General features: G+C 66.2%; 1 protein-coding gene across 2 annotated transcripts in view; it reads left to right on the top strand.

Annotated features, from left to right (window-relative positions):
• Positions 1–23,220, top strand: part of PDE2A (phosphodiesterase 2A) — an 87,650-nt gene that overhangs the window by 54,974 nt on the left and 9,456 nt on the right. For both annotated transcript variants that reach the window (XM_064441605.1, XM_064441607.1), the window contains 16 exons: positions 12,714–12,803; positions 14,213–14,301; positions 14,669–14,778; positions 14,959–15,014; positions 15,114–15,173; positions 16,044–16,203; positions 16,302–16,354; positions 16,688–16,762; positions 16,882–16,923; positions 17,018–17,086; positions 17,219–17,349; positions 17,538–17,649; positions 17,744–17,783; positions 21,750–21,813; positions 21,938–22,016; positions 22,112–22,289. In XM_064441605.1, the coding sequence (XP_064297675.1) occupies positions 12,714–12,803; positions 14,213–14,301; positions 14,669–14,778; positions 14,959–15,014; positions 15,114–15,173; positions 16,044–16,203; positions 16,302–16,354; positions 16,688–16,762; positions 16,882–16,923; positions 17,018–17,086; positions 17,219–17,349; positions 17,538–17,649; positions 17,744–17,783; positions 21,750–21,813; positions 21,938–22,016; positions 22,112–22,289 (1,408 nt within the window). The remainder of the gene's footprint in view (positions 1–12,713; positions 12,804–14,212; positions 14,302–14,668; positions 14,779–14,958; positions 15,015–15,113; positions 15,174–16,043; positions 16,204–16,301; positions 16,355–16,687; positions 16,763–16,881; positions 16,924–17,017; positions 17,087–17,218; positions 17,350–17,537; positions 17,650–17,743; positions 17,784–21,749; positions 21,814–21,937; positions 22,017–22,111; positions 22,290–23,220) is intronic.

The following is a 23,220-nucleotide window of genomic DNA, read 5'->3' as shown; positions in this document are numbered from 1 at the left end:
CGTGCTCGCCCCAGGGGTGCTGCTGCCATATCCCCGCCCCGAAGGAGAGGATTCCCAGGGGAGCTGTGCCTGTGGGGCTGGGGGAAGGATCCCGGAGCGGTGCGGGGACAGGGGTGACAGCCGTGCCAGCAGTGTCGCTCAGCCCACGGCAGAGCTGGCGACGGCAAAGCTCCCCCCGCGGTGGGACCCGCTGCCTTCAGGAGTCGCTCCCCTGCTCCGTGCCTCAGTTTCCCCACTCGCACCGCAGCGGTTTGGCCCGGCGATGCTCTCTGCCCGCATGAGGCTCTCCTGCCTGGCCCTGCCTGCTTGTTGTCAGCTCCGCGTTGCTAACACACAGCCAGAGCTTGGCTATATTTAACCGCCGCGGCCGGAGCACGGGGCCGTGCAGCTGGGGGGGAGGGGGGGGCGGCGGGGAGCAGCCCCCCGGAATGGGGAGCGGGGCGGGGGGACTCGGCATTGCCGGAGGAGAGGGGGAGGAGGGACAGGAGGATGAATCACGGCTCGGGGATATTTTTAACATCGCCAGATTGCTCGGCAAATGCTTGGGCAGGGCGGCGCGGGCGCTGGGGCTGGGTGTTTGCTTGCAGCTGCCGGCTGCTGGGGCTCAGCTCGGGGGTCCGGGGGGGGCTACGGGGGGGGCTCGGCTGCTCCCTTGGGATCCTGGGGTGCGAGGGTGGTGTTGTCACCCTGCTGCCACGCACTGGAGAGGTGGCCAAGGCAGGGATGTGGGTCCCTATGCTCTGGGAGCCAACCCTGGGTGCAATCGGTGGGGGCAGAAGGGGGTCCTGGACCAGCATCTTCCTCTGCAAAGAGGAGGCGGGAGGGGAGAAAGTGCCCTGGAGAGGGGAAAGCGGTGGGGAAAGCCAGAGCTGTGGCATGGGAGGATCGGGGTGTCCCTGCTTTGGGGAGGGGGACAGGCGGGGAGCCCCTGGGGCTGGCCTGGCAAGGGGGGGTGACCCAAGCAGGCGGGTGTCCCCGGGCTGGGGCCGTGGGGACGGGCGAAGGGCCGTGCTGGCGGAGACAGGCTGCCTCCCACACGGCAGCAAGCGGCAGCAGGAATACAAACGCGATTTGCTTTTTGCTTGTCAAGACGGGAGAGCTTTTACGAGATCCAGAGGCTGGCAGCTGCTGTCGGGCTACAAACGCATCCGATGGGATGAACCCAAGGCGGGAGGGAGCCGAGCCCCCAGCCCTGGCTCAGCAGGACCGGGATCCTGGTCGGGATGGTCCAGATGTGGTCGTCTCCCTCGCCGAGGGCTCTGCTCTGCAAGGGATGCCCCGACCAGCAGCAGGGTCTGGGAGATGCTCCTCAGCCCTTGACGCCTGCGAACACCCTGCAAGAGGCAACTGGGCTGGTGTGAGAGGGGCTGGGGGCTGGCAGTGGGGTCCTGGCTGCAGCGGGGCTCTGCCGGCTGCAGGGCTGCCATCGCTCCCCCCATCTGCCGGAGAGGGCTTAGGGCAAGGCAATAAATGGGGTGTGGGGGTGTGGGGGGCTTTTCCCTGCCCCAGACCCACCCCTCCCTGCACGCCGTGCTCTCAAGCATCCCCATCCCTTTGCAAATACATCGGGCAGTGTCTGCCTGCCCTTGGGTGGGGATGGTACCCACGGGACTTGGGTACTGGGGCGGGGACACACATGATGGCCGTGGGCACGGAGATCTGCGGATTCAGCATCTCGGATGCTCTAATTTGATTTGGGTGCCCCAGCTCGGGGAGTGAAGCCGTCCAGACGGAACGATGTCCGGCCTCATCGCGAAGGCGATCGCTCACGCTGGGGATAATGCACTAATCCACTTACAGAATTAATTGGGATCATTTCCCTCGCGTTCCCAGGTGGATAAAGTCCTGCGGGAGGGGTGGGAGCCCGACTCCGAGGGCTGGCGGGGAGACGGACGCCTCCGAGCTCAAAGGGTCGCGTCGGTCAAATAATTTACTTGCGGTTTTTACGGCGAAGCTGGGCTGGAAGCTCGGCTGGGGGATGATTCATTTCCTTGAGGTTCCTCGGCCCTGCAGCGAGCGGGGGCTGCTGACCCCGCGGGGACGGCATGGGGAAGGACGCTGCAAGAGTCTGCTGCTGGAGCCTGGGCTGATGCCAGCGTCCCTCCCTAGGAGCCAGCACCCATGGGTGCTCCCGCAGCGATGGCAGGATCCATCCGGGCTGTGGATCTGCCCCCCCCCTCCCCGCAGCCCAGGACCCCTGTCTCCAGTAGGCCCCCCAGCCCCATCCCACCCTTGCAAGGCAGGGCCCTACAGCCCGGCTCCGCGTCCCTCCGGGAGCAGGATGCTCCCAGGTGCCGGTATCGCCGCCTCGCTTTCCGTGCCTCAGTTTCCCCCTCCCCAAAAGGGTGCTGAGCATCCCAGCGGGTACCTCGCTGCCCTGGATCCCACCTCTGCTCGCTCCGGGGAGGGGGCTCCTCCTCACCCTGGGGGTGCTCTGGGCAGGGGAGCATCACCCTGGGCTCCCCCATGGGGGAAATACCACCTCCGTCCATCGCCTGGGAGTGAGGCCAGGGGGATGGGCACAAGCCCCGAGGTGTGAGAGCCAGCCAGTGCTGGTGCTCGGGGGGGGGATGTGGGACCCCCCCGGTCTCCGTCCTTCCCCGTGGCAGGCGTGAGAGGAGCCTTTCCGGAGAGGAAGCCGGCCAGGATGGGATTTCTCTCTTCCATAAACATCCAGAGAGGCCCTGGGGGGGGCCGGGGGGGGCTGAACCCAGCTGCTGCGGCCGGTGGGTCTGAGCAGGGGGATGGATCCGTCCCCAAAATCCCCACCCAGTGCCTGGCCATCCCTCCCCGGAAAAAGCCACGGTTTTGCTGCCCGTGAATTCCCTTCGCTGGAAAAGATGCTCTTCCGTCCTGGCGGGGTCCATCGGAGCCTGGGGGGGCGGCTGGGATGAGTCGGGGGGGCCGCGCTGGGGGGCCGCACCCTTGTGTGGCTGGGTGCGGGGTGCTGCCGCCGCTCTCCCAATGGAAAAAGGGGGGGGGGGGGGGAAATAACGGAGCAAACAGGGTGCCATTTTCCACGGGGAGGAGGGCAGCCTGTGGTCCGGCCGGCTGGGCCGCGGTGGAGTCTGGCTTTGCCGAAGCCGCGGGGTTTTGGAGCAAAGACGAATTGCTTACTCTAATGAGATGAACGGCTTCGTTAATCACCTGGTGGCTCCGTCGGGAAATACTGAGGCAGATACGGCTCCGGCGTTGCGCCGTGCCGGGGGATGCTGGTGTGCGCCAGCCCAGCCGGAGCGGGAGCAACCCCCACGGTCCCGTGGGGAATGGGGTGGTCGGCGATGGGCCGTGGCAGCCCGTCGGTTTGTCGGTTTGGGTGTCTGGCAGAGCAAGGCCGGCGGCCCCGACCTTCCAGGCCAGGGCAAAGGTGACGCCAGTGTTGGGTTGATGGTCCCACGGGCCACGGCTGCTGGCCGCGCCACGGGGATGGGGCGCAGCTCTCCCCCTCCTGCCTGCTCTGCAGGAGCAGCATCCTCAGCTCCTGGGGCTGTCGGCAATGCCCAGCGCCACGCCTTGCCCCACGTTCTCTGGGTCTGGCCCCGAATCCCCCCCGGCGCCCCTCTCCAGGCACCCCATTTCCGTGCCGTGTCTTCCTACGGGGCACGAAGGCCTCGGGGTGAGGGTGTTTGCCTCTGCTCTGACAGCTGGGAAATGTAATCGCTCCACGCTTCCCCCCCACTCTGTTGAAGTTAACTGACCCCCCCCGTGCCCCCCTGGGAAGCGTTATTACGGCTCTGCCCTCTAGGGAAGCTGGGAGGCAGAGCAGGCACCGGCACCGGAGCCTCTCCCGGGAAGGGTTTTGGCCCCCTGCCCCGGTGGGTGCGGGTCCGGGGCTGCGGTGAGCCCAGCTCGGTGGGTCCCGGTGCCGTCCCCAGAGACGGGGATGGGGCGGCCGCGGGTTTCGTCCCGCCAGCCCAGCCCAGCCAAGCGTCCGCGGGAGCCGGGGACGGGCCCGGAGCACCCGCTCCCCCAGCCCTGCCCCACAGCTCCCACACGCAGCCCCCAGACGCGGTGCGCGGATGGGGCCCGTGGGGCCGAGCGCCGGGGGGAGGCGTGGGGGACGCCGCCCCCTCGCTGCCCACCGCAGCGGGCTCCGCTCGCCGTGCCGGTGCCCGGCGTTGGGAACCCAGTTATCCCCGTAATCAGCTCCCTGGCGGAGGTAGAGCGGGCGGAGGTACCCGCTGGCACTCGGCGGGTGGGGGGCTCCCTGCCCGCTCTGGGGGTGTGGGGGGATGGATGCGACCCCCCACCGTCTCCCACGGCCGCCGGGGAAGGGCGCAGCGCGCTGCCTGCGCGTTGCCTGCGGTGGGGACCCAGAGCGGGGATAACCCCCTCCCCGGTGCTGGGGCACCGGCACCCCGAAACGCTGGGGGGGGGGGGTGGGGGGGGGACGCCCCCATCCCATCCGTGCCCTCCTCCCCGGTTTGCACGACAGCCCCAGGACGCGCCGGCACCGGCGGACCCGGCACATCACCGCATCCCGCATCCCCTTCCCCATCAGGAGGAGGAATTGGGGGGGGGGGGGGAAGCTGTGCCCCCCACCCCGTGCCGTGCGTGGCTCCGAGCTCTCCCAGCGCCTCGGGCGCCCACAGGGACTCGCCGCTTCTGCTCCCGCGTGGGGTCATTAAATAAAAGCGATAAACAGAGCTGACAGCGGGCCCCAGCCGGGCTGAGCCGGCGGCGCGATCGGCCCGGCCCGAGGCCACCAGGGAATACTATTTATGGCAATAAATGTGATGTGGCCGGGGTGGCGGCCCCGGCCGGGTGCTGGCTCCCTGCCCGGCGCCGAGCGGGGCGGCATCCCGGCACCGAAAGGGTGCGGGGGCCCGCCTGCGGCTCGGCGGCATCCCCGGGGCTGAGCAACGCGGCGAGGGCGTGGGGAGAGCTGCCCGGGGGGAGAGCGGGCGGGGGGAGCCGGGCGGGGGGCGGGGGGTGAGGGGGTGAGGGGGTGAGGGGGATGAGGGGGATGGGGGAGATGGGGGAGATGTGGGGGTGAAGGAGATGAGGGGGATGGGGGAGATGGGGGAGATGGGGGGTGAAGGAGATGAGGGGGATGGGGGGGATGATGGGGATGAGGGAGATGTGGGGGTGAAGGAGATGAGGGGGATGAGGGAGATGTGGGGGTGAAGGAGATGAGGGGGATGAGGGAGATGTGGGGGTGAAGGAGATGAGGGGGATGAGGGAGATGTGGGGGTGAAGGAGATGATGGGGATGAGGGAGATGTGGGGGTGAAGGAGATGATGGGGATGGGGGAGATGTGGGGGTGAAGGAGATGAGGGGGATGAGGGAGATGTGGGGGTGAAGGAGATGAGGGGGATGGGGGAGATGGGGGAGATGTGGGGGTGAAGGAGATGAGGGGGATGGGGGAGACGGGGGAGATGTGGGGGTGAAGGAGATGAGGGGGATGGGGGAGATGTGGGGGTGAAGGAGATGTGGGGGTGAGGGAGATGTGGGGGTGAAGGAGATGAGGGGGATGGGGGAGATGTGGGGGTGAAGGAGATGTGGGGGTGAGGGAGATGTGGGGGTGAAGGAGATGAGGGGGATGGGGGAGATGTGGGGGTGAAGGAGATGTGGGGGTGAGGGAGATGTGGGGGTGAAGGAGATGTGGGGGTGAGGGAGATGTGGGGGTGAAGGAGATGAGGGGGATGAGGGAGATGTGGGGGTGAGGGAGATGTGGGGGTGAGGGAGATGTGGGGGTGAAGGAGATGACGGGGATGAGGGAGATGTGGGGGTGAAGGAGATGAGGGGGATGAGGGAGATGTGGGGGTGAAGGAGATGAGGGGGATGAGGGAGATGTGGGGGTGAAGGAGATGAGGGGGATGGGGGAGATGTGGGGGTGAAGGAGATGAGGGGGATGAGGGAGATGTGGGGGTGAAGGAGATGTGGGGGTGAGGGAGATGTGGGGGTGAAGGAGATGACGGGGATGAGGGAGATGTGGGGGTGAAGGAGATGAGGGGGATGAGGGGGATGTGGGGGTGAAGGAGATGATGGGGATGAGGGAGATGATGGGGATGAGGGGGATGTGGGGGTGAAGGAGATGATGGGGATGAGGGAGATGTGGGGGTGAAGGAGATGAGGGGTTGAGGGAGATGATGGGGATGAGGGAGATGTGGGGGTGAAGGAGATGAGGGGGATGAGGGAGATGTGGGGGTGAGGGAGATGTGGGGGTGAAGGAGATGAGGGGGATGAGGGGGATGTGGGGGTGAAGGAGATGATGGGGATGAGGGAGATGTGGGGGTGAAGGAGATGAGGGGGATGAGGGAGATGTGGGGGTGAAGGAGATGTGGGGGTGAAGGAGATGATGGGGATGAGGGAGATGTGGGGGTGAAGGAGATGATGGGGATGAGGGAGATGTGGGGGTGAAGGAGATGAGGGGTTGAGGGAGATGATGGGGATGAGGGAGATGTGGGGGTGAAGGAGATGAGGGGTTGAGGGAGATGATGGGGATGAGGGAGATGTGGGGGTGAAGGAGATGAGGGGTTGAGGGAGATGATGGGGATGAGGGAGATGTGGGGGTGAAGGAGATGATGGGGATGAGGGAGATGTGGGGGTGAAGGAGATGATGGGGATGAGGGAGATGTGGGGGTGAAGGAGATGAGGGGGATGGGGGAGATGTGGGGGTGAAGGAGATGAGGGGGATGGGGGAGATGTGGGGGTGAAGGAGATGAGGGGGATGGGGGAGATGTGGGGGTGAAGGAGATGAGGGGGATGGGGGAGATGTGGGGGTGAAGGAGATGAGGGGGATGGGGGGGATGTGGGGGTGAAGGAGATGAGGGGTTGAGGGAGATGATGGGGATGAGGGAGATGTGGGGGTGAAGGAGATGATGGGGATGAGGGAGATGTGGGGGTGAAGGAGATGAGGGGGATGAGGGAGATGTGGGGGTGAAGGAGATGAGGGGGATGAGGGAGATGAGGGGTTGAGGGAGATGATGGGGATGAGGGAGATGTGGGGGTGAAGGAGATGAGGGGTTGAGGGAGATGTGGGGGTGAAGGAGATGATGGGGATGAGGGAGATGTGGGGGTGAAGGAGATGAGGGGGATGGGGGAGATGTGGGGGTGAAGGAGATGAGGGGGATGGGGGGGATGATGGGGATGAGGGAGATGTGGGGGTGAAGGAGATGAGGGGGATGAGGGAGATGAGGGGTTGAGGGAGATGATGGGGATGAGGGAGATGTGGGGGTGAAGGAGATGACGGGGATGAGGGAGATGTGGGGGTGAAGGAGATGAGGGGGATGAGGGAGATGAGGGGTTGAGGGAGATGATGGGGATGAGGGAGATGTGGGGGTGAAGGAGATGATGGGGATGAGGGAGATGTGGGGGTGAAGGAGATGATGGGGATGAGGGAGATGTGGGGGTGAAGGAGATGAGGGGGATGGGGGAGATGTGGGGGTGAAGGAGATGAGGGGGATGGGGGGGATGATGGGGATGAGGGAGATGTGGGGGTGAAGGAGATGAGGGGGATGAGGGAGATGAGGGGTTGAGGGAGATGATGGGGATGAGGGAGATGTGGGGGTGAAGGAGATGACGGGGATGAGGGAGATGTGGGGGTGAAGGAGATGATGGGGATGAGGGAGATGTGGGGGTGAAGGAGATGAGGGGGATGGGGGAGATGTGGGGGTGAAGGAGATGAGGGGGATGGGGGGGATGTGGGGGTGAAGGAGATGAGGGACATGTGCATGATGAGGGGGATGAGGGAGATGAGGGGGATGAGGGGGATGTGCATGATGAGGGGGATGAAGGAGATGAGGGACATGTGGGTGATGAGGGTGATGAGGGGGATGTGGGGATGAGGGGGATGTGGGGATGAGGGGGATGAGGGGATGAGGGGGATGAGGGGGGGTGAAAGTGGGACAAACGGGGTGAGCAGGATGAGTGGGACCCTGTGCCCCCTGCTCTGGGTGTGCCTGCTCAAGCAGGGGGGTTGGATGAGATGATCTCCAGAGGTCCCTGCCAACCCCCGCCAGTCTGGGATCCTGTGGGACGACTGGGATGAGCGGGATGAGTAGGATGAGCAGGATGAGTGGGATGAGCGGGATGAGCGGGATGAGCGGGATGAGCGGGATGAGCGGGATGAGTAGGATGAGCAGGATGAGCGGGATGAGCGGGATGAGCGGGATGAGTGGGATGAGCGGGATGAGCGGGATGAGCGGGATGAGCGGGATGAGCGGGATGAGCAGGATGAGCGGGATGAGTAGGATGAGCAGGATGAGCGGGATGAGCGGGATGAGCGGGATGAGTAGGATGAGCGGGATGAGTGGGATGAGCGGGATGAGCGGGATGAGCGGGATGAGCGGGATGCCCTTCCTGGGCCAGTCTCGCTCCCCCTGCTGCCTCCCTGTGCGGCAACCACTCCTGCCTGCCCCCAACGCTCGCTCCCTCCTCTTGGGGATGGTTTTTTAAGATCCTGCAGCTTTTCCCACCCGCTCCGGGGACGGACCCGCATTCCTGGCCCTGTTAAAGCCATCACCCGCCTCCAGCTGCCACCTGTCCATCCCCGCGCCGAGCGTGCTGCCGGCATTTGATGCTCCCAACAGCCCCGGGTGTCCCGCTCGGGCTCTGCCCCGTCTCCCCCTGCGCGCGGCGGGGATGCTGAGCCGTCGCGGAGGGACAGAGGGACGGTGGGACGGACACGCGGCCGAGGCCTGGCTGTATTCTACAGTGCATGTGTCTCCAGTGTGAGTAAGCGACTGGAGATGCAGCCCTGTTGGAATAACAGCCAGCGCCCATGTCTTCAGCTGGAAGCTCCCGCCCGCCGCCCGGATCCGGCCCCGAGGCCGAAGATGCTGCGGGGGCAGGCGGGTGGCACGGCCCCGGCAAGGGGCTGCCGTCGCGGCCGGGGTCCCTGGGGTGCGGGATTGGGGACGGACCCCGGAGGGACCCCACCGGTGACACCGGGGCCGGGGGCAAAGGCAGGGCCGAAGGAAGAGCAAAGCCCGGCGCCGTTAGCCGGTGCCCGACTCGGAGCCTCCAACAATTCCCGTAACCACATTATCCATATCCCGGTGTCCCAGATGAGGGCTGGAGGTGGGAATGGAGCCGGGGGCAGGGGGTCATGCCGCAGACCCCCCCCTGCTCCCCCCAGCTTTGGCGTGCTCTGTGGGGAGAGCTTTGAGCGCCCGCGACCTTTCCCCGACTCCCACCACTCGTCCTCCCCGTCGGCGATCGATGGCCGAGGGTTGTCCTGCCCGCGGGGGTCCCTTCTGGGTGCCTGGCAGGAGCCGCGCCCCGGCACCCTCCGGCAAAGCCAAGGGGGGTGGGGGGGAGCAAGGGGGGAGTGTGCACCCTCCATGCTGTGCACCCTGTGGGCGCCCCGGGGTGTGGGAGGGGGAGGGGGGAGCCGGGCTCGGCCCCCCTTTATTGATGAACAGGAACTGGAACCTGCTGCCCCTGCCTGCCCCTGCCTGCTCCTGCCTGTCCCCTACCTGTCCCCTGCCTGCAGCTGCCTGCCCCTGCCTGTCCCCTGCCTGTCCCTGCCTGTCCCTGCCCGTCCCCTGCTCATCCCTGCCTGTCCCTGCCTGTCCCTGCCTGTCCCTGCCTGCCCCTGCCTGTCCCCTACCTGTCCCCTGCTGCCCCTACCTGTCCCTGCCTGTCCCCTACCTGTCCCCTGCTGCCCCTGCCTGCCCCTGCCTGCTCCTGCCTGTCCCCTACCTGGCCCCTGCCTGCCCCTGCCTGTCCCCTGCTGCCCCTGCCTGCAGCTGCCTGCCCCTGCCTGCCCCTGCCTGCAGCTGCCTGTCCCCTACCTGTCCCCTGCCTGTCCCTGCCTGCCCCTGCCTGCCCCTGCCTGCAGCTGCCTGTCCCCTACCTGTCCCCTGCCTGTCCCTGCCTGCCCCTGCCTGCCCCTGCCTGCAGCTGCCTGTCCCCTACCTGTCCCCTGCCTGTCCCTGCCTGCCCCTGCCTGCAGCTGCCTGTCCCCTACCTGTCCCCTGCCTGCCCCCTGCCTGTCCCCTGCCTGCAGCTGACTGCTCCTGCCTGTCCCCTGCCTGCAGCTGCCTGCCCGTCTGCTCCTGCCTGTCCCTGCCTGTCCCTGCCTGTCCCTGCCTGTCCCCTACCTGTCCCCTGCCTGCCCCTGCCTGTCCCTGCCTGTCCCTGCCTGCCCCTGCTGCCCCTGCCTGTCCCTGCCTGTCCCTGCCTGTCCCTGCCGGCAGCGCGGGCAGAAGCTCAGCCGCCGGTGGAGGGTTGAAAAATTATGATGAGGAAAGAAGCAGCTGGAGGGAGACAAGGCGTCGGTGTGGCCAGTGCAGGTGTCGGCGTGGCCAGTGCAGGTGTCGGTGTGGCCAGTGCAGGTGTTGGTGTGGCCAGTGCAGGCGTTGGCGTGGCCAGTGCAGGTGTTGGCGTGGCCAGTGCAGGTGTCGGTGTGGCCAGTGCAGGTGTCGGTGTGGCCAGTGCAGGCGTCGGTGTGGCCAGTGCAGGCGTCGGCGTGGCCAGTGCAGGTGTCGGTGTGGCCAGTGCAGGTGTTGGTGTGGCCAGTGCAGGCGTTGGCGTGGCCAGTGCAGGTGTTGGCGTGGCCAGTGCAGGTGTTGGTGTGGCTAGTGCAGGTGTTGGCGTGGCTAGTGCAGGTGTCGGTGTGGCCAGTGCAGGTGTTGGTGTGGCCAGTGCAGGTGTCGGTGTGGCCAGTGCAGGTGTTGGCGTGGCCAGTGCAGGTGTTGGTGTGGCCAGTGCAGGTGTTGGCGTGGCCAGTGCAGGTGTTGGCGTGGCTAGTGCAGGTGTCGGTGTGGCCAGTGCAGGTGTCGGCGTGGCCAGTGCAGGTGTTGGTGTGGCCAGTGCAGGCGTCGGTGTGGCCAGTGCAGGCGTCGGTGTGGCCAGTGCAGGCGTTGGCGTGGCCAGTGCAGGTGTCGGCGTGGCCAGTGCAGGCGTTGGCGTGGCCAGTGCAGGTGTTGGTGTGGCCAGTGCAGGTGTTGGCGTGGCCAGTGCAGGTGTCGGCGTGGCCAGCGCAGGTGTTGGTGTGGCCAGTGCAGGCGTTGGCGTGGCTAGTGCAGGCGTTGGCGTGGCCAGTGCAGGTGTCGGCGTGGCCAGTGCAGGTGTCGGCGTGGCTAGTGCAGGTGTCGGCGTGGCTAGTGCAGGTGTCGGTGTGGCCAGTGCAGGTGTCGGCGTGGCCAGTGCAGGTGTCGGCGTGGCTAGTGCAGGTGTCGGTGTGGCCAGTGCAGGTGTCGGCGTGGCCAGTGCAGGTGTCGGCATGGCCAGTGCAGGTGTTGGCGTGGCCAGTGCAGGTGTTGGTGTGGCCAGTGCAGGTATTAGCACGGCCAGTGCAGGTGTTTTTGTGGCCAGTGCAGGTGTTGGCGTGGCCAGTGCAGATGTCGGTGTGGCCAGTGCAGGTGTTGGTGTGGCCAGTGCAGGCGTTGGTGTGGCCAGTGCAGGTGTTGGCGTGGCCAGTGCAGGTGTCGGTGTGGCCAGTGCAGGCGTTGGCGTGGCCAGTGCAGGTGTTGGCGTGGCTAGTGCAGGCGTTGGCGTGGCCAGTGCAGGTGTTGGTGTGGCCAGTGCAGGTGTTGGTGTGGCCAGTGCAGGTGTCGGCGTGGCTAGTGCAGGTGTCGGTGTGGCCAGTGCAGGTGTCGGCGTGGCCAGTGCAGGTGTCGGCGTGGCTAGTGCAGGTGTTGGTGTGGCCAGTGCAGGTGTTGGTGTGGCTAGTGCAGGCGTTGGCGTGGCCAGTGCAGGCGTTGGTGTGGCCAGTGCAGGTGTTGGTGTGGCTAGTGCAGGTGTTGGTGTGGCTAGTGCAGGCGTTGGCGTGGCCAGTGCAGGTGTTGGTGTGGCTAGTGCAGGCGTTGGCGTGGCCAGTGCAGGCGTTGGTGTGGCCAGTGCAGGTGTTGGCGTGGCTAGTGCAGGCGTTGGTGTGGCCAGTGCAGGTATTAGCACGGCCAGTGCAGGTGTTTTTGTGGCCAGTGCAGGTGTTGGCGTGGCTAGTGCAGGTGTCGGTGTGGCCAGTGCAGGTGTTGGCGTGGCCAGTGCAGGTGTTGGCGTGGCTAGTGCAGGTGTTGGTGTGGCCAGTGCAGGTGTTGGTGTGGCTAGTGCAGGTGTTGGTGTGGCCAGTGCAGGCGTTGGTGTGGCCAGTGCAGGTGTTGGTGTGGCCAGTGCAGGCGTTGGTGTGGCCAGTGCAGGCGTTGGCGTGGCCAGTGCAGGTGTTGGTGTGGCCAGTGCAGGTGTTGGCGTGGCCAGTGCAGGTGTTGGCGTGGCTAGTGCAGGTGTCGGTGTGGCCAGTGCAGGTGTTGGTGTGGCCAGTGCAGGTGTCGGTGTGGCCAGTGCAGGTGTTTTTGTGGCCAGTGCAGGTGTTGGTGTGGCCAGTGCAGGTGTTGGTGTGGCCAGTGCAGGTGTCGGCGTGGCCAGTGCAGGTGTCGGTGTGGCCAGTGCAGGTGTTGGTGTGGCTAGCGCAGAGTTCTGGGTGGCCGCAGGGCCCCCTCCCCGCCAACTGCGCTGCCTGGGGACACCCACCCCACGCCACGCCCGCAGGGCCGGGTCTCCCCAGTGCTCCCAGTATGCCGGCAGGCTGCGCCCAGTGCCCCCCTCCACCCCAGTGCCGAAGCCTCTCCCACCTTTTGGGACCCTCCCGCCTCCCCCGGTGATGGGTATTGACCAAAACCAACATTTTGTCCCCAAAAAGGAGCTCGGGGGGGCGGGGGGCGGCGGGGGGGGGGGGAGGGCCCGTGACGCGGGGGGATGGGGACCCCGGTGCCCCTCACCGTGGCTTCGGGGCGCCGCCACCCCCCGCTCCGCTCTCTCCCCAGGATGCCCTGCTGAGCCTGGGGGCCGCGATCGACGCCTCGGGCCTGCGGGACGCCCTCCGCCATGCCCTCGTCGCCCTGCTGCCCAGAGTGGTAGGTGGGCGCGAGGCGGGGCCCGATCCGGGGGACACCCCCCCCCACCCCCTTCCTCCTGTGGGGGGCGTGGGGGTGGGGGGTGGGAGCGTGCTGTGCCTCGGGGAGCTGCGGCGGCAGGGGGTGGGGGTGCAGGGCAGCCCCCCCAAGCTGCTGGGGATTTGTTGGGTCTCTGAGACACCCCACCACTGGGGCTGGGTGGGGGGAACCCGGTGGGTGGTGGATTCTCTGCTGGCTGATACTGAGATTGAGCCTGGGGTGGGGTGTCCTCCCACCCCAGTCCACCTCAGTGTCCTCCCACCATACAGGCCACATACCACCAGTCCCCCGGTTACCATCTTAAGTGTAAAATCACTCTTGGGTTGACCTTTCTGAGTGTCACTCCATGGTCCTCACCAGCCACCTCCCAGTAGTGGGCAGGGAGCAGCACAGAGCCCCCCAGGAGTGGCAGGACCATCAATGCCCTTGTGGCCCTGGTGCTGGTGGCCCTGGGATACTGGTGGTGGCCCTGGGGTGCTAGTGGCCCTGGTGCTGCTGGTGGCCCTGGGATGGTGGTGGCCATGGGGGCTGGTGGCCCTGGGGTGCTGGTGGTGGCCCTGGGGTGCTGGTGGCCCTGGGATGGTGGTGGCCATGGGGGCTGGTGGCCCTGGGGTGCTGGTGGTGGCCCTGGGGTGCTGGTGGCCCTGGGATGGTGGTGGCCATGGGGGCTGGTGGCCCTGGGGTGCTGGTGGTGGCCCTGGGGTGCTGGTGGCCCTGGGATGGTGGTGGCCTTGGTGCTACTGGTGACCCTGGGATGGTGGTGACCCTGGGATGGTGGTGGCCATGGGGTGCTGGTGGTGGCCCTGGGGTGCTAGTGGCCCTGGTGCTGCTGGTGACCCTGGGATGGTGGTGGCCATGGGGTGCTGGTGGTGGCCCTGGGGTGCTAGTGGCCCTGGTGCTGCTGGTGACCCTGGGATGGTGGTGGCCATGGGGTGCTGGTGGCCCTGGCACTTGTCGTGACCCTGGTGGTGGCGTGCACGTGTGCGTGTGCACGGGGGGCGGGGGGCAAGCGTGCCTGCGGGTGTGTACACACGCGTGTGCAGGTGTGCGTGTGTGTGCGGGTGAGCGTGCACCTGTGCGTACACGGGTGTGTATTCGCGTGTGGGTGCATGAGCGTGTGAGTGCACACACGTGTGTGTGCACGCGTGTGCTGGTGTACACGTGTTTGCACGTGGGGTGTCGTGGCTCTTGCCTTGGAAGAGCCCTGTGCACCTGGGGAAACTGAGGCACGCAGCACCCCAGAGCCGGGCTGGGGGATCCCAGGGTGGGACGGGGTGCAAGGGCTTGCTGAGCCTGCGGTGGGATGGGGGTGAGGGTCCGGGTGTGGGGGGGTCCCCATCCTCCGGTGCTGCCCACTCTCCCCCCCCCAGGAGCATGTCTACATCTACCTGCTGGATGGAGAAACCCGGCTGATCTGTGATGACCCCCCCCACGAGCTGCCGCCTGAGGGGAAGCTCAGGTGAGCCCCAGTCCCCCCCCGGCCCCGGGGGGGAGCCAGGTTTCCCAGGGGACACGGCTGCTGCCCCCTCCAGAAGCCGCCCCCTCCCTGCTGCGAAGCTGGGGTCCCCCAGGAGGCCAGAGACCCCTCCCCGACGGGACGGGCAGCAGCAGTGCTGCCCCGCAGCTGGGAGGGGGGCGGGAGGGCTGGTGGGCCACCGCTGTCCCCCTCCTGTCCCCATCCCCATCCCCACCCCGGTCCCTGTCCCCGTTCCATCCCCTTCCCTTTCCCCATCCCCATCCCATCCCCAGCGGGGTGGCCCTGCCCGGGGGGGGCCGTTGGGGTCCCCCCGCGGGGGCGGAGGCTCAGGGTGTCGCTGTCTCCGTAGGGATGCGGTGCGGAGACAGAAGCGGCTGGAGTGCGGGGGGCTGCCCCCCGCCGAGCTCCCTGGCCAGCAGCTGGGACCCCTGGCAGCACCCCTGGCCCCTGGCACGCAAGGTGGGGGGGGTAGGGGGGAATGGGGGGCGAGTGGGGCATGGGGGTGGTGTGGCTGTGTGGGTGGGCATGGGGCTGGGTGGGTGCGTGGGGGAACGGGTGGGTGACGCATGGGGGCACGGGGTGGGGGGCCGTGCACCCCGAGGGCTCGGCGCTCGGGACAGACCCTCTCTCGGCTTGCAGTGCTCGTCATCCCGCTGGCGGACAAGGACGGCGGGGCCGTGGTGTGCGTCATCCTGGTGAGCGCGGGGACCGGGGCAGGACGCGGGGGGATGCGGGGACTGGGGTGGGACACGGGGGTCCTCACGCCACCCCCACCCCACCACCCCACCCCCCAGGTGCACTGCGGCCAGCTGAGCGACTCGGACGAGCAGAACCTGCGTGCGCTGGAGAAACACGTGAGTGACGCTGCGGTCAGGTGCACCCTCAGCCTGTGCGCAGGTGGCACCCAGCTCAGCTGGGTGAGGTTTAACAAGGCCCAGGGCCGGGTCCTGCCCTTGGGTCACCCCAACCCCAGGCAGCGCCCCAGGCCTGGGGCAGAGGGGCTGGGAAGTGCCCGGCGGAGAAGGCCCTGGGGGTGCTGGCTGACAGCCGGCTGGGCATGAGCCAGCAGTGCCCGGGTGGCCAAGGAGGCCACCAGCCCCCGGGCTTGTGTCAGCCCTGGTGTGGCCAGCAGGGGCCGGGCAGGGATGGGGCCCCTGTGCTGGGCCCTGGGGAGGCCCCACCTCGAATGCTGGGCTCAGGTTTGGGCCCCTCGGGACAAGAAGGGCCTTGAGGGGCTGGAGCGTGTCCAGAGAAGGGCAGCGGGGCTGGGGCAGGGTCTGGAGCACAAGTGTGCTGGGGGGCGGCTGGGGGAGCTGGGGGGGTTTAGCCTGGAGAAGGGGGGGCTGAGGGGAGCCCTTCTCGCTCTCTGCAGCTGCCTGAGAGGGGCTGGAGTGAGGGGGGGGCTGGTCTCTGCTCCCAAGTCACCAGTGACAGGGCGAGAGGGAACGGCCTCAGGCTGCGTCAGGGGAGGTTTAGGTTGGGTGTGAGGGAAAATGCCTTCCCTGCCAGAGGGGTCAGGCCCTGGCACAGGCTGCCCAGAGAGGTGGGGGCGTCACCGTCCCTGGGGGGGTTCAACCACTGTGTAGCCGTGGGACTTGGGGCCATGGTTTAGGAGGCCTGGGGGTGTTGGGTTGGGGGCTGGACGTGATGACCCGAGAGGTCTTTTCCAACCTTAATGGCTCCGTGATTTGATGACTCGCCGTCCCTTACGCCCCACCTCGCAGACCCTGGTGGCGTGCCGGCGCCTGCAAGCCCTGCAGAAGCTGCAGCCCTGGCCCCAGGTCAGCCTCTCCACCAGCTCCTCCCAGAACTCCCTGGCCAAGCCCGAGAAGGCGCCCGACAGCAGCTACAGTGCCCTGGACTGCAAGATCCTGCAGCTCTGCGGTGAGGCCGGGGGGGACACCGGGGCGGGGCGGGGGGAGCATGGGAAGGGTGAAACCGGGGTGCTGAGCCCCTCACGACGCTCTCACCCCCTCGTGCAGGTGAGCTGTACGACCTGGATGCCGCCTCGCTCCAGCTCAAGGTCATCAACTATGTGAGTAGCCCAACCTGATGGCGCCCCACCCTGCCCCCAGCCCCACAGCACACCCCATTTTATCCCCCTCCCCCAAAAACAGAAAATCCCCCAAAGCAAAGAAACGTTTCAAGTGTGAGCTGTGCAGCCATCAGTAGTGACCAGAGTGAACATAACCATCAATAGTCTCAAGGGTGAATCAGATCAGACCCAGGGGAGAGGATCGGTGGGGGGGGGCACCCTGCTGTCTGTGGCACATGTGGGTGCTGGGAGGTAGAGGAAGGGCCAGATCCTGCCCTCGGGGGCTGGGGGCAGGTTGGGGTGCTGACCACGCCCCTCCGCCCCCCGCCCCAGCTGAAGCAGGAGACCCAGTCGCTCTGCTGCTGCCTCCTGCTCGTCTCCGAGGACAACCACCAGCTCTTCTGCCAGGTGGGTGCCACCGGGCTGCTCCCCCCACCCTGACCCCCACCCACCACCGGGAGCACAGCTCCGTGGGGCTCGGCCACCGTGCCGTGGCAGCTCACCCCGCCGCTCCCCATCTCTGCCAGGTGGTGGGGGACCGCGTCCTCGAGGAGGAGATCAGCTTTTCGGTGAGCGGGGTGAGGGGGTGGCGAGGGGTGTGTGGGGGGTGGGGGTGGCAGCGGGTCCCACCCCGTGGGCTCACCCGTCCCCTCCACCCCGCAGCTCACCTTCGGGCGCCTGGGGCGGGTGGCGGAGGACAAGAAATCCATCACCTTGAAGGACATCAGCGAGGTGGGTGCCCGCTCTCCTCCTCGGGTGGGGGCTGTCCCCTCACCCCCACACCCCGGGGACGTGGGTGGGCTTCCCACTGTGGGTGTGTGGGGTGGACTGGGGGGTCCCATCTCGCCTTCTCCCCCCCCACAGGAGGAGCACAAGCAGCTGAGCAGTATGTTGGGGTGCGAGGTCACCTCCATGCTCTGCGTCCCCGTCATCAGCCGGGCCACCTCGCAGGTGGTGGCACTGGCCTGCGCCTTCAACAAGCTGAGCGGGGAGAGGTGAGCCTTGGAGGGGGGTCCAGGATCGGGCCCACACCCCTTCCCCTCCGCCCTCAGCTGCGGCTGCCTTTCGGGGTGCCGGAGCATCGCCGCTGTGCAGGAAAAGGGGGGACAGGCGTGGCGTGGGGGCAAGGGACTGAGGTGTGTCCCCCGGCCCTGGGGGGTCTTGTGTGTGTGTCCCCCCCCAGCTACACAGAGGCGGATGAGCACAAGATCCAGCACTGCTTCTGCTACACCTCCACGGTGCTCACCAGCACCTTGGCCTTCCAGAAGGAGCAAAAGCTCAAGTGCGAGTGTCAGGTGAGCGCCCGTGGGGCCGCGCGGCGCCGGGCACACGCGTGTGCACGTCCCATGTCGCGCCGGCGGCTGACGGCGTCCCCTCTGTCCCCTCCAGGCCTTGCTGCAGGTGGCGAAGAACCTCTTCACGCACTTGGGTAGGTGCAGGGAGCGCCCGTGCTGGGGGTGGGGGGCAGGCCCCCCCCCCCAGCCCCCCTGGGGACGGTGGCACTGGGGATCCCAGCCCCATCCATGGCACAGAGCCCTGTTTGCACTGACGCTGCACGGCTGCAGGCGTGCACGTTGCACGAGCACAGAGCGCTACATGCACTTAGAAACATGCTTGGACGTGCGTGCTGCTGCGGGCATGCACCACTGCAGGCACAGAGGCGGAGCTGCACACTCTCATGCACTGCTGCACACACACTGCTGCACACGTATGTGCTGCTGCATGCACACATGCACAGCTGCACAGAGTGCTGCACAGGTACACACTGCTGCATGCACACACATGCTGCTGCAGGCACACGCGCCCCACACAGAGCTGCACGCTCACATGCACTGCTGCATGCACACGCACACGCACACGTGCAGTGCTGCACATGCTGCTGTTTGCACATGCGCTGCTGCTCGCACACATGCTGCTGCATGCACAGGCCCCCGAGCTGCACACTCACACTGCTGCACACGTATGTACTGCTGCTGGCACACATGCATGCTGCTGCATGCACATGCACCCCCCGCAGAGCTGCACGCTCACATGCACTGCTGCATGCACACTGCTGCACACATGCGTGCTGCTGCTTGCATGCACGCTCTGCTGGAAGCACACATACACTGCTGCATGCACAAATGCGCACAGCTGCATGCACACACCCCCCACAGATCTGCACACTCATATGCACTATTGCTGCACTCATACATGCTGCTGCATGCACACATGCTGCTGCTTGCACAAATGCTTGCTGCTGCACACACAGAGCTGCACGCTCACATGCACTGCTGCAGGCACTCTGCTGCACATGTACATGCCACTGCATGCACACACGCTGCTGCACACACACTTTGCTGCATGCACGTACACTCCCCCCCCAGAGCTGCACACTCACCTGCATGGCTACATGCAAACTGCTGCACACATACATACTGTCACGCGCTGCTGCAGGCACATGTGCACACAGCTGTATGCACATGCACCTCCCGCAGAGCTGCACGCTCACATGCACTGCTGCATGCACACTGCTGCACACATGCGTGCTGCTGCTTGCATGCACACTCTGCTGGAAGCACACATGCACTGCTGCATGCACACATGCACACAGCTGCATGCACACGCGCCCCACACAGAGCTGCACACTCACATGCACCGCTGCAGGCACACACTGCTGCACACGTATGTGCTGCTGCAGGCACACACATGCTGCTGCTTGCACACACGCTGCTGCAGGCACAAACACCCCCCACCAAGCTGCACACTCACATGCACAGCTACCCGCACACTGCTGCACATGCATGCACTGCTGCATGCACAGATGCACTGCTGCATGCACAAATGCGCACAGCTGCATGCACACACCCCCCACAGATCTGCACGCTCATATGCACTACTGATGCACACATACATGCTGCTGCTTGCACACATGCTGCTGCTTGCACAAATGCTTGCTGCTGCACACACAGAGCTGCACGCTCACATGCACTGCTGCAGGCACTCTGCTGCACATGTACATGCCACTGCATGCACACACGCTGCTGCACACACGCTTTGCTGCATGCACGTACACTCCCCTCCAGAGCTGCACACTCACCTGCATGGCTACATGCAAACTGCTGCACACATACATACTGTCACGCGCTGCTGCAGGCACACGTGCACACAGCTGTATGCACATGCACCTCCCGCAGAGCTGCACGCTCACATGCACCGCTGCACACACGCTGCTGCACGTGCACATGCCACTGCGTGCACACACATGCTGCTGCATGTTGCAGGCACACACACAGAGCTGCGTGCACATGCACCCCTCTGAGCCGCACACTCACATGCACAGCTGCACACACACTGCTGCACACGCCTGTACTGCTGCTTGCACGCACACGCTGCTGCATGCACACACACTGCTTGCTGCAGACACACATGCACACAGCTGCATGCACATGCATCCCCCACAGAGCTGCACACTCACATGCGCGGCTACACGCACACTGCTGCACAGGTATGTACTGCTGCTTGCACACACGCTGCTGCACACATGCACACACAGAGATGCAAGCTCACATGCACCACTGCAGGCACACACTGCTTCACATGCACGTGCTGCTGCATGCGCATACATGCTGCTGCTTGCACATGCTGCTGCATGCACATACACCCCCCCCCTCGAGCTGCACACTCACAGGCATGGCTACACACACACTGCTGCACATGTACATACTGTTGCTTGCACACATGCACACCGCTGCACATGTGTGTACTGCTACATGCACACACTCTGCTGCGTGCATACATGCACCCCGAGCTGCATGCTCACATGCACTGCTGCGTGCACACTGCTGCACATGTGCCTACTGCTACATGCACACACTCTGCTGCATGCACACACTCTGCTGCATGCACACACGCACTGCTGCGTGCATACATGCACCCCGAGCTGCATGCTCACATGCACTGCTGCGTGCACACTGCCGCACATGTGCCTACTGCTACATGCACACACTCTGCTGCATGCACACACGCACTGCTGCATGCATACATGCACCCCGAGCTGCATGCTCACATGCACTGCTGCGTGCACGCTGCTGCACATGTGCCTACTGCTACATGCACACACACTGCTGCATGCACACACGCACTGCTGCATGCATACACGCACTGCTGCATGCATACATGCACCCCGAGCTGCATGCTCACATGCACTGCTGCGTGCACACTGCCGCACATGTGCCTACTGCTACATGCACACACTCTGCTGCATGCACACACTCTGCTGCATGCATACATGCACCCTGAGCTGCATGCTCACATGCACTGCTGCGTGCACACTGCCGCACATGTGCCTACTGCTACATGCACACACTCTGCTGCATGCACACACTCTGCTGCATGCATACATGCACCCTGAGCTGCATGCTCACATGCACTGCTGCGTGCACGCTGCTGCACATGTGCCTACTGCTACATGCACACACTCTGCTGCATGCACACACTCTGCTGCATGCATACATGCACCCTGAGCTGCATGCTCACATGCACTGCTGCGTGCACGCTGCTGCACATGTGCCTACTGCTACATGCACACACACTGCTGCATGCACACGCTCTGCTGCATGCATACATGCACTCTGAGCTGCATGCTCACATGCACTGCTGCATGCACACTGCTGCACATGTGCCTACTGCTACATGCACACACTCTGCTGCATGCACACACGCACTGCTGCATGCATACATGCACCCCGAGCTGCATGCTCACATGCACTGCTGCGTGCACACTGCCGCACATGTGCCTACTGCTACATGCACACACTCTGCTGCATGCACACACGCTCTGCTGCATGCATACATGCACCCTGAGCTGCATGCTCACATGCACTGCTGCGTGCATACATGCACCCTGAGCTGCATGCTCACATGCACTGCTGCGTGCACGCTGCTGCACATGTGCCTACTGCTACATGCACACACACTGCTGCATGCACACATGCGCGCTGCTGCACACACACGCTCACGCACACCTTGCTGCGTGCACACACGCTGCTGCAGGCGAACGTGCGCTGCCGCATGCACCCACGCCCCCCGCTGCATGCACGCAGTGTTGCTGCGCACCCACGCCCCCCCCTCCGCACAGCTGCAGTTCGCGCTGCACACGAGCTCCCTGCGGCATTGCACGCTTGCACGGGCTGTGTCACCCTTCGGCGCGCGCACACACGCACGCGCACGCACGCACACGCTCCGTGCAGACCCCATCCCGCTGCGCCCCCGCAGTGGTGGGGTGCCGGCACCGCCCGCTCAGCGCAGGCTGAGCTGAGACCCCCTGCTTTCATTGCACGAGTGGGGAGAGGGGGCGGGCAGCAGCCGCCTGGCCGGGGGCTCCCTGACCCCTTTCCCCCCCCTCACCCCGCAGACGACGTCTCTGTTCTGCTCCAGGAGATCATCACGGAGGCCCGAAACCTCAGCAACGCCGAGATGTGAGTGGCCCTGGCGTGGGGTGGGGGGGGGGGGGTCCGGGACACACGGGTGGGCACTGGGTGGGGGTGGGGGGGGCCGGGACCCCCCCCCAGTGGGTGCGAGCGCCCACGACATCTCTTGCAGATGCTCCGTGTTCCTGCTGGACCGGCTCAGCCACGAGCTGGTGGCCAAGGTGTTCGACGGCGGCGTGGTGGACGACGAGGTGAGGGTGCGGAGGAGAGGATGGATATTTTTTGGGGGGGGGTCGTGGGGTCCCACGCCGTGCCGGTGACCCCCCCCCCTCCTCCTCGCTTGCAGAGCTACGAGATCCGCATCCCCGCGGACCAGGGCATCGCCGGGCACGTGGCCACCACCGGGAAGATCCTCAACATCAAGGACGCCTACTCCCACCCGCTCTTCTACCGCGGCGTGGACGACAGCACCGGCTTCCGCACCAGGAACATCCTCTGCTTCCCCATCAAGAACGAGAGCCAGGGTGAGGGGGCGGCCGGGGGGCGCGGGCGGCCGGGGGGCGCGGGGTGCTGGCACCCTGCGGGGGCACCGGGGCCTTCGCCGGCTTCCCCAGCGCGGGGCTGTGACCCTGTCCCTGGTGTGTGGGCACGATCCTGGCCCGGCGCGGGGCTGTGACCCTGTCCCCGGTGGGTGGGCACGATCCTGGCCCCAGCGCGGGTCTGTGATCCTGTCCCCGGTGGGTGGGCACGATCCTGCCCCCAGCGCGGGGCTGTGACCCTGTCCCTGGTGTGTGGGCACGATCCTGCCCCCAGCGCGGGGCTGTGATCCTGTCCCCGGTGGGTGGGCACGATCCTGGCCCGGCGCGGGGCTGTGACCCTGTCCCCGGTGTGTGGGCACGATCCTGGCCCGGCGCGGGGCTGTGACCCTGTCCCCGGTGTGTGGGCACGATCCTGGCCCCAGCGCGGGTCTGTGACCCTGTCCCCGGTGTGTGGGCACGATCCTGGCCCGGCGCGGGGCTGTGACCATGCCCCCAGTGGGTGGGCACGATCCTGGCCCCAGCGCGGGGCTGTGATCCTGTCCTCGGTGTGTGGGCACGATCCTGGCCCCAGCGCGGGGCTGTGACCCTGTCCCCGGTGTGTGGGCACAATCCTGGCCCCGGCGCGGGGCTGTGACCCTGTCCCCGGTGTGTGGGCACGATCCTGGCCCGGCACGGGGCTGTGACCCTGTCCCCGGTGTATGGGCACGATCCTGGCCCGGCGCGGGGCTGTGACCCTGTCCCCGGTGTATGGGCACGATCCTGGCCCGGCGCGGGGCTGTGACCCTGTCCCCGGTGGGTGGGCACGATCCTGGCCCCAGCGCAGGGCTGTGACCCTGTCCCCGGTGTGTGGGCACAATCCTGGCCCCGGCGCGGGGCTGTGACCCTGTCCCCGGTGTGTGGGCACGATCCTGGCCTG

This window comes from Phalacrocorax carbo, chromosome 1 (assembly GCF_963921805.1).
Source record: "Phalacrocorax carbo chromosome 1, bPhaCar2.1, whole genome shotgun sequence".
Lineage (NCBI taxonomy): Eukaryota > Metazoa > Chordata > Aves > Suliformes > Phalacrocoracidae > Phalacrocorax > Phalacrocorax carbo.
This window is presented reverse-complemented; position numbering and strand designations above follow the sequence as displayed.